Below are 11,122 nucleotides of genomic sequence, written 5' to 3'. Positions count from 1 at the left end.
TACAACATGACATTACTACTACATTACAACATGACATTACTACTACATTACAACATGACATTACTACTACATTACAACATTACATTACTACTACATTACAACATGACATTACTACTACATTACAACATTACATTACTACTACATTACAACATGACTCTAGTTAGTATTTATATCTGAAATCAGAAAACACACCACTGACATTCATTCTGTTTATCTGAGACAACTGGTCAAATGCAAATGGAAGCTCACAACATAGTGGACTTTACCATATGAAATACCATACAGTTACAGTAGCTTTATTTTCATTTTGTAAACAAATACTACAAATACTACAATTACTACAAGCACAGAAACAGAATGAAGTGTTTCCACCAGATAAGTGTTAATTCAGAGATTAAAAGAGTACAATTTCCTTATTAATATATCTATACAGGCTTAATATTACTGCCTGGCTGGAAGCCAAGCTCTTTTGACATCTGAAACTGAATGGGACATTCAGAGAGAGATAGAGAGAAGGAGAGGGAGAGGTTGTGTAGTTTACGTCAGCGTTTGTGTTCATACTCATGTGCGAGTGTGTGTGTGACTAGTTAACGTACTGCTGCATTGCAAAGGTTTCTGTCGTGTCTCTTCCCCCAAACGATTCTTGGTCCCTAAATGGTTTCCATGTCACACAGCCTGAAAATCCCAGTCATAAATCTACAGATGTCACTTAATGCATTTCAAACAGTGATTATCAGCCCCCAAACCTCCATATTGGTAAACAGGATCTTTATCTTTGTGTTAGTAGAGGATTCAATATAGAAGAAACATACCATGCGTTCCAAATGGCATCCTATTCCCTACATAGTGCACTACTTTTGACCAGGGCCCATAGGGTGGTGCACTACTTTTGACCAGGGCCCATAGGGTGGTGTACTACTTTTGACCAGGCCCATAGGGTGGTGCACTACTTTTGACCAGGGCCCATAGGGTGGTGCACTACTTTTGACCAGGGCCCATAGGTTGGTGCACTACTTTTGACCAGGGCCCATAGGTTGGTGCACTACTTTTGACCAGGGCCTACATTGTAGTGCACTACTTTTGACCAGGATCTATAGGCCTATACGGCCTATTTTCATGTCATCTAACCATAACACCGGTTCCAATCCAAGTGCCAATACTGTTTCTTAAACTCCAGGCGGTGCTACGGTCAGATCACATGAAAATAGAACACTTTGGCCACGCACACCAGTGGTGAGTTCCGTAAAAATAACAGAAGCACATGCAGAAAAGTACTTCACACCGACTGTAAAATATGGTGGTGCATCTTTGAGTTTACGGAGCTATTTCGCTACCTGTTTTGAGTTTAGTTTGTGGGTAGGCTATTTAAGGGCAGTAGGCCCGCTGGCTTTTGTGCGGGCTTGTTATTCTGTTTGTGGTGTTTGTATTCGTGTGGATTTTGTCCTTGTTTATTTGTGGACTGGATGTTGACGCGCCCTTTTGTTATGTGGCGTAGCCGTCTCGTTTATATTCTATTTTGGAATATTAAAGTATATCCACTTGCTCGAAGCTACCCTGCTCTCTGCGCCTGACTCCTTCATTCACCATTGGAAACGTAACACCTTTCCTGTTGTTCTGGGATTGATTTGCACTTTTCACACCAAAGTACATGAATCTCTAGGAGACAGAGCGCGTCTCCTTCCTGAGCGGTATGACGGCTGCGTGGTCCCATGGTGTTTATACTTGCATACTATTGTTTGTACAGATGAATGTGGTACATTCAGGTAGGCCTTGAAATACATCCACAGGTACACCTCCAATTGACTCAAATTATGTCAATTAGCCTATCAGAAGCTTCTAAAGCCATGACATCATTTTCTGGAATTTTCCAAGCTGTTTAAAGGCACAGTCAATTTAGTGTATGTAAACTTCTGACCCACTGGGATTGTGATACAGTGAATTATAAGTTAAATAATGTAAACAATTGTTGGAAAAATTACTTGTGTCATGCACAAAGTAGAATGTCCTAACCGACTTGCCAAAACCATAGTTTGTTAATTAACAAGACATTTGTGGAGTGGTTGAAAATAGAGTTTTAATGACTCCAACCTAAGTGTATGTAAACTTCTGTCTTCAACTGTATATGGTATATGGGGGATTGAAAATGATGCAGACAATTACATTGATGGAAGCTACAATCTATCTACATACTATGTTAAAGCTGATCTACGCATTAAAATACAAATCAAATTAAGAAAAAAGGAATAAAAAGTGACCACCCTAAAATACAAATAAAATTAAGAAAACAGTAACAAAAAGTGACCAGTGTTCAATGGTTATGTACATAGGTCAACAGTCTCTAAGGTGCATGTTTAGCTCATTCAATTGTTTTAATGTTCATTTTCCAACTGAATAATGTTGTTCTTTTAATTACACCTTACAATACATTTTTTATTTATCACCTTAGTGCAAAATTCCACTGGTGCACAGTTATCAATATCTTTACAATTGCCACAACTACTTAGTGAATGGCCTGTAACTGGCTTAGGGGATGCCTTGTTCAATGTAGTTAACCTGTATGTGGCTAATTACGAGCTAAACTACTTCTATGCTTGCTTCGAGGCAATAACACTGAAATATGCATGAGAGCACCAGCTGTTCTGGAAGACTGTGTGATCACGCTCTCCGCATCCAATGTGAGTAACATTCACAAGGCCGCAGGGCCGGACGGATTACCAGGACATGTACTCCGAGCATGCGCTGACCAACTGGCAAGTGTCTTCACTGACACTTTCAACCTCTCCCTGTCCGAGTCTGTAATACCAACATGTTGTAAGCAGACCACCATGGTCCCTGTGCCCAAGAGCACTAAGGTAACCTGCCTAAACGACTACCGACCCGTAGCACTAACGTCTGTAGCCATTTATGCCCTCCGAGTTCATAGTCATTATTTAAATAGGCCCATTCAATTTTGTCTAGCTTGCCATTCCAAATAAAGTAGAATATTTTTACCTCATATAATTGAGCAAAAAAATGGTTAGGTGTAGGCGGGGCCAGAAGTAAATATGTAAACTGGGATATTACTTTTTTCCACAAATAGACAGATATTGAAAATGTACTTTCTGTTAAAATATATTGTAGTGAGATCATTTTTTCTTCAGGATATGAATACTGTGTATGTCCACTTCACTGTCAGGCCATTTTATTGGTAAACTTGTCAGATGCTGGGTGTAGCTGGTGCATGGAAATCAGGCGCAGGAGAGCAGAGATGAGAGGACAAAGCACTTTACTGAGGCAATTCACTAAAACAGAATGCAACCGCGTCACATAAACAATATAAATATAAACATATATTGTGTGTGTGTGTGTGTGTGTGTGTGTGTGTGTGTGTGTGTGTGTGTGTGTGTGTGTGTGTCTCTGTGTGTGTGTGTGTGTGTGTGTGTGTGTGTGTGTGTGTGTGTGTGTGTGTGTGTGTGTGTGTGTGTGTGTGTGTGTGTGTGTGTGGGTGTGTGTGTGTGTGTGTGTGTGTGTGTGTGTGTGTTTTGTGCTTGGGAAGGGGTTGTCTTCTTCAACAGGTTGCTGGATTGGCTGGCCCGTTTCCAGGGACAGCGGGAAGCCTTGGACTCTGTGCCCAGCCTCATCGGTCATGGGATCAACAGAGACAACATGGATGCTGCCCTCCTGGCCCTCTCTCTGAGCATAGAAGAGTACAAGCCTCAACTCGGTTGCCTGGAGAGGTTCTTCAATGATGGCAAGGCTCCTGATCCCAGCCTTCTCCCAGACCATCTGCGTGTCCTTCCACACTGGACCCTGCTGCCGTTGATGAAGGGGACACTTCCCTCCTACATGATATACATTCTGCTGCAGAGGCCAGTGATACAGGGTGTCCAAGTGGAAGATCCCAGCTTACCCAGCGGGAACATCACCTCTCGGCCCATACGGCAGGTATTCTACGGGCTGCTGCTGGGTGAGAGGAAGGAAGTTGAGGAGTATGACAGGGAAGACACGGACCTGACCAGCAGCAAGGTTAAAGCCGTCCTGCCCAGTGCTGCACGACAGCTGCAGCTACACAAGCTGGATCAGGTATGTATACATGTGATATAGTATACAGTATATCAGGTATGTATACATGTGATATAGTTTACAGTATATCAGGTGTGTAGACATGTGATGTAGTATACAGTGTATCAGGTATGTATACATGTGATATAGTATACAGTATATCAGGTATGTATACATGTGATATAGTATACAGTATATCAGGTATGTATACATGTGATATAGTATACAGTATATCAGGTATGTAGACATGTGATGTAGTATACAGTATATCAGGTATGTATACATGTGATGTAGTATACAGTATATCAGGTATGTATACATGTGATATAGTATACTGTATATCAGGTGTGTAGACATGTGATGTAGTATACAGTATATCAGGTATGGATACATGTGATATAGTATACAGTATATCAGGTATGTATATATGTGATGTAGTATACAGTATATCAGGTGTGTAGAAATGTGATATAGTATACAGTATATCAGGTGTGTATACATGTGATATAGTATACAGTATATCAGGTATGTATACATGTGATATAGTATACAGTATATCAGGTATGTAGACATGTGATATAGTATACAGTATATCAGGTGTGTATACATGTGATATAGTATACAGTATATCAGGTATGTATACATGTGATATAGTATACAGTATATCAGGTATGTAGACATGTGATATATTATACAGTATATCAGGTATGTATACATGTGATGTAGTATACAGTATATCAGGTATGTATACATGTGATATAGTATACAGTATTTCAGCTATGTATACATGTGATATAGTATACAGTATATCAGGTATGTATACATGTGATATAGTATACAGTATTTCAGCTATGTATACATGTGATATAGTATACAGTATATCAGGTATGTAGACATGTGATATAGTATACAGTATATCAGGTATGTATACATGTGATATATTATACAGTATATCAGGTATGTATACATGTGATGTAGTATACTGTATTTCAGGTGTGTAGACATGTGATATAGTATACAGTATATCAGGTATGTATACATGTGATGTAGTATACTGTATTTCAGGTGTGTAGACATGTGATATAGTATACAGTATATCAGGTATGTATACATGTGATGTAGTATACTGTATTTCAGGTGTGTAGACATGTGATATAGTATACAGTATATCAGGTATGTATACATGTGATATAGTATACAGTATATCAGGTGTGTATACATGTGATATAGTATACAGTATATCAGGTATGTTTACATGTGATATAGTATACAGTATATAAGGTATGTATACATGTGATATAGTATACTGTATAATATAAACATACTGCTGTTGATTCTGAAATTGATTCTCATTCTCTTGTTCTGTTTCTTAGGCTCCACATCCAGTTCGGCTTGAGGTGTTTTTGGAGACCCTTGGTGTGTCCCAGTCCACTTTGAATGGTGTCCCACCTCATCTGGGACTTCCTGTGGCTGTTACCTACTACTGGCTGAGGCACGCCCATCTCCGACCAGACCATCCTCTCCTGCAGGCCCTGCTACTAGGACTGGTGTACGGAGAGCTCTGCAGACAGAGGAAGAGCCAGAGAGGTATGGACCAGAATATAAATGAAAACACACACACACAGGCACACAACTTAGAATGTATAAATAAAGTGTGTGACTCCTCTCTTTTTTGTGTGTCGGGGTTTATAGAGGAGGGACCAGTGTTGGAGAGGCTGAGAGGGCTGATTCAGAGAGGTGCTAGGAGTCCAGACCTGGGTGTGGCCCACGCCTTTAGCCAATGGCAGTATTGCATGAGGGATGGCCTTGACCTGAACCAACTGCTGTGCTTCCCTCTACTGGAGCCTCAGTGTGCCTGGTAAGGTGTCACTTCCTAAAACAACCCTAACCTCTAACCTCTAACCTCTAGAGTAGACCAGTGGTATTCCATTACATTGTTTTCTATCCCAGCAGCAACACAGCTAATTCAACCCTCTGTTGTTTCTCTGTTGGAGTCTAGGCTGTACAAGGGAACTATGGTGCACCAGCTTGTGGCCAAACTGAGAGGGGGGGTGACCCCGGATTCTCTCCTGATGGAAGACTCTTCCTCTGAGCAGCTGTACAGAGCCATGCTGGAAGCCATACTCAACTCCCATGAAACTGAGGCCACTGGACAACAGCCATTGACTCAGCCCCGGTAATAGGGTTAGAGGCAGAGAATCCCAGTGGAGAGAGGGGAACCGGCCAGGCAGAGACAGCAAGGGTGGTTTGTTGCTCCAGTGCCTTTCCGTTCACCTTCACACTCCTGGGCCAGACTACACTCAATCATAGGACCTACTGAAGAGATGAGTCTTCAATAAAGACTTAAAGGTCGAGACCGGGTCTGCGTCTCTCACATTGGTAGGCAGACCAATCCATAAAAATGGAGCTCTATAGGAGAAAGCCCTGCCTCCAGCTGTTTGCTTAGAAATTCTAGGGACAATAAGGAGGCCTGCGTCTTGTGACCGTAGCGTACGTGTAGGTATGTACGGCAGGACCAAATCGGAGAGATAAGTAAGAGCCCATTTAATGCTTTGTAGGTCAGCAGTAAAATGTTGAACCTTGAACATCAAGGTTCAACAACCTTGAACGACCACTATACAACCGTTGTGTTATAGTGAGACTTGCAACATTTTTACATTTTAATTGTTCTTATTTGTGTACTGTTAAGAATAGTAGGCCAAGGCCCAGTTTTCTGTGACATGGGTAGGAAGGCCCCACTTACCTCCATGCACACATTCATGAAGTAGTTTCACTTTCACTCTCACACGGAGCTTAAAGAAGAATGAACATCGAGAAGAGAATTGACATTTGATTAAAGAAAATAAGGAAAAAGTTTAAACAATTAATTTGGGATGAGGTTTATTAAAATTATAATTCAAGGTTAAATATGTTAAAGGTTGAAAACATTGTGAATTATACATTGTGAAACATTAAAGGGGATTAAAGTAGTGCAGTAAAATGGTTAAGAATGTTATATTGTTGTTTTCTGTAAGGTGTGATGTATATAGACTGTGTTTGTTAGAGGAGGAGGTTGATAATGTAACAGTGTTGGAGTGTTTAAAATAGTTTATGTTTAGAATGTAATGGAGTAATAAATTAGGTTGGATTAGGATTAGAATTGAGTGGAATAAGAAACCTTAATGATTTGAAAATGTATGTTTTAAAGGTGACTGATAATGGAGTACATTAAGGCTAGCTCGAATTGGAAATCCCAGGCCAGAAATATTTATGACATATTTCATGTACATGTTTTAATGAAAGACTAGAAAAATAAATGTCCTAAATGAAATGTGTGTGCTTGCTGGTCTTGAAGTAGGTATTACGGTGGATTTGTAGTAGTAGTGGTAGTCAATGATCCCTCTAATTCTTTTCGGCAGTCAGAAATGTTCAGGTCTGCTGAGCGCAAATTTGAACGTTGTGAAAATTCTGTCCAACTTCTGGTGCATCTTTACAGTGAACACTGAGGCTGTACCCGCGTTAAGTTACAGTTTTACTGTGAACACTGAGGCTGTACCCACTTTAAGTTACAGTTTTACTGTGAACACTGAGGCTGTACCCACTTTAAGTTACAGTTTTACTGTGAACACTGAGGCTGTACCCGCTTTAAGTTACAGTTTTACAGTGAACACTGAGGCTGTACCCGCTTTAAGTTACAGTTTTACTGTGAACACTGAGGCTGTACCCGCTTTAAGTTACAGTTTTACTGTGAACACTGAGGCTGTACCCACTTTAAGTTACAGTTTTACTGTGAACACTGAGGCTGTACCCGCTTTAAGTTACAGTTTTACTGTGAACACTGAGGCTGTACCCGCTTAAAGTTACAGTTTTACTGTGAACACTGAGGCTGTACCCGCTTTAAGTTACAGTTTTACTGTGAACACTGAGGCTGTACCCGCTTTAGGTTACAGTTTTACTGTGAACACTGAGGCTGTACCCGCTTTAGGTTACAGTTTTACTGTGAACACTGAGGCTGTACCCGCTTTAAGTTACAGTTTTACTGTGAACACTGAGGCTGTACCCGCTTTAAGTTACAGTTTTACTGTGAACACTGAGGCTGTGCCCGCTTTAAGTTACAGTTTTACTGTGAACACTGAGGCTGTACCCGCTTTAAGTTAAAGTTAAAACAGTGAACACTGAGGCTGTACCCGCTTTAAGTTACAGTTTTACTGTGAACACTGAGGCTGTACCCGCGTTAAGTTACAGTTTTACAGTGAACACTGAGGCTGTACCCACTTTAAGTTACAGTTTTACAGTGAACACTGAGGCTGTACCCGCTTTAGGTTACAGTTTTACTGTGAACACTGAGGCTGTACCCGCGTTAAGTTACAGTTTTACTGTAAACACTGAGGCTGTACCCGCTTTAAGTTACAGTTTTACTGTGAACACTGAGGCTGTACCCGCTTTAAGTTACAGTTTTACAGTGAACACTGAGGCTGTACCCGCTTTAAGTTACAGTTTTACTGTGAACACTGAGGCTGTACCCGCTTTACGTTACAGTTTTACTGTGAACACTGAGGCTGTACCCGCTTTAAGTTACAGTTTTACTGTGAACACTGAGGCTGTACCCGCTTAAAGTTACAGTTTTACTGTCAACACTGAGGCTGTACCCGCTTTAAGTTACAGTTTTACTGTGAACACTGAGGCTGTACCTGCTTTAAGTTACAGTTTTACTGTGAACACTGAGGCTGTACCCGCTTTAGGTTACAGTTTTACTGTGAACACTGAGGCTGTACCCGCTATAAGTTAAAGTTAAAACAGTGAACACTGATGCTGTACCCGCTTTAAGTTACAGTTTTACTGTGAACACTGAGGCTGTACCCGCTTTAAGTTACAGTTTTACTGTGAACACTGAGGCTGTACCCGCTTTAAGTTACAGTTTTACTGTGAACACTGAGGCTGTACCCGCTTTAAGTTACAGTTTTACTGTGAACACTGAGGCTGTACCCGCTTTAAGTTACAGTTATAACAGTGAACACTGAGGCTTTAAGTTACAGTTAAAACAGTGGCCAAGCAGGCTACTGTGGCTAGTTGATCATAATGTAAGGCTTGACATTAACCTGTTTATCCACTTGTCCTTCCGACAAGGTGACTGAAAATGTTGTTGTGTGATGCAAGAAACCACTTTACAAAATATAATTAATTATTATTCCCTTACATTTATTACAGAGAATCAGGCAAATTATGCTACCCTCTGTCTATTGGCTACTTAGCTCATTCAAGCCTGTCTTAATATACAACATGTTCCCTTTAAGACAGAAAAAAAGCGTCATACTTGACTTGCACACGTTTTGTGTTCTTGTAGAGAGCAACCACTCCCCCATTGCTGACTAGAAATTAGCTATAACTGGGCTTATATCTCATTTACTAGCAAAAAATAGGTACAAATGTACACACGTGGCCACGTCCAGCTCTCACTTCAAACTCTCAAAACAAGCGCATTTACTCACAACAACTCATGCTGTAAACACAGTCCAGTTCAAAGTCAATGGCACAGATCCATATAAAGCAATGGTCTATTTGCGTATTGTGATGCTGCAGCTGTTTTTGGTTATTGTGCAACAGTCTGTGTAAAGTGCCTGTCAATACAATATAATCCTACTCCAATGTCCTCTGCCTACAAGAAAATATTTTGCATAGTTTCTTTTGTTTTGGTATATTGCATTGAAAGTGCATGGCCTCTGTAGCCTTTAAACAGGTCAACATTCACAAGGCTGCGGGGATTACCAGGACGTAGACATGGACGTGAACTCAGAGCATGCGCGGACCAACTGGCAAGTGTCTTCACTGACATTTTCAACCTGTCCCTAACAGTCTGCAATACCTACATGTTTCAAGCAGACAACCATCGTCCCTGTGCCCAAGAATGTGGAGGAAACACGCCTAAATGACTACCGCCCCGTAGCACTCACGTCGGTAGCCATGAAGTGCTTTGAAAGGCTGGTCATGGCTAACATCAACACCATTATCCCGGAAACCCTAGACCCACTCTAATTTGCATACTGTCCCAACAGATGACGCAATCTCACTTGCACTCCACACTGCCCTTTCCCATCCGGACAAAAGGAACACCTATGTGAGGATGCTGTTCATTGACTACAGCTCAGCGTTCAACACCATAGTGCCCACAAAGCTCATCACTAAGCTAAGAGCCCTGGGACTAAACACCTCCAACGACAATTGGATCCTGAACTTCCCCAGGTGGTAAGTTTAATGTATTTTGTTTTTGTGTAACTACATTTACATTACATTTAAGTCATTTAGCAGACGCTCTTATCCAGAGCGACTTACAAATTAATTCTAACCTTAACCCTAAACCCCCTAGAAATAGCATTTGACCCCCAGTTGGTCAAACACACACGCACGCACGCACGCACGCACGCACGCACGCACGCACGCACGCACGCACACACACACACACACACACACACACACACACACACACACACACACACACACACACAGCACCTGCTCTCATCGTTGCATGATGAAAGTGGCCCAAGCCTCTGATAAGTCTGGCATTGATAACGATGTGGAGGCTCTCTGAGTAGGTGAGCATTACAGGAACAAAAGACAGACGTCCAATTAAAAGAGAAGAAACACTGGGGGAGGAGTCAGCCACTAAACGTGGTACCGTCATTGGATGCCACCTTTCCAACAAGTCACTTTGTCAAATTTCTGCTCTGCTAGAGCTGCCCCGGCCAATGGTAAGTGCTGTTTTTCTGAAGCGGAAATGTCTAACCGCAGCAATGGCGCTGAAGTGGAAATGTCTAGGAGCAACAACGGCTCAGGCGTGAAGTGGTAGGCCACATATGCTCACAGAACGGGACAGCCGAGTGCTGAAGCGCGTCAAAATTGTCTGTCCTCAGTTGCAACACTCACTATCAAGTTCCAAACTGCCTCTGGAAGCAACGTCAGCACAAGAACTGTTCGTTGGGAGCTTCATGAAATGGGTTTCCATGGCAGAGCAGCCGCACACAAGCCTAACAGCACCATGTGCAATGCCAAGCGTCGGCTGGAGTGGTGTAAAGCTTGCCGCCATTCGACTCTTGGAGCAGTGGAA

The 11,122-nt window shown here is 41.7% G+C and overlaps 1 protein-coding gene and 1 long non-coding RNA gene across 2 annotated transcripts in view; one reads left to right on the top strand and one right to left on the bottom strand.

The window, feature by feature from the left end:
* LOC129845962 (protein asteroid homolog 1-like) overlaps positions 1-7,351 on the top strand; it is a 10,443-nt gene extending 3,092 nt beyond the window's left edge. Inside the window, exons 2-5 of the mRNA XM_055913950.1 lie at positions 3,536-4,062; positions 5,415-5,628; positions 5,734-5,899; positions 6,041-7,351. Coding sequence (XP_055769925.1) covers positions 3,536-4,062; positions 5,415-5,628; positions 5,734-5,899; positions 6,041-6,221 — 1,088 coding nt within the window. The 3' untranslated portion in view covers positions 6,222-7,351. The remainder of the gene's footprint in view (positions 1-3,535; positions 4,063-5,414; positions 5,629-5,733; positions 5,900-6,040) is intronic.
* LOC129845963 (uncharacterized) lies at positions 3,249-5,458 on the bottom strand. Its single transcript, XR_008758149.1, has 2 exons — positions 5,367-5,458; positions 3,249-3,939 (listed from the first exon to the last, which is right to left on the bottom strand). It is a non-coding gene; the product is annotated as an uncharacterized LOC129845963 (long non-coding RNA).
* Positions 7,352-11,122: the final 3,771 nt, after the last annotated feature.

This window comes from Salvelinus fontinalis, unplaced genomic scaffold (assembly GCF_029448725.1).
Source record: "Salvelinus fontinalis isolate EN_2023a unplaced genomic scaffold, ASM2944872v1 scaffold_0412, whole genome shotgun sequence".
NCBI classification, from domain to species: domain Eukaryota; kingdom Metazoa; phylum Chordata; class Actinopteri; order Salmoniformes; family Salmonidae; genus Salvelinus; species Salvelinus fontinalis.
The sequence above is the reverse complement of the archived record's forward strand: the minus strand, read 5'-3'. Positions and strand labels throughout refer to the sequence as shown.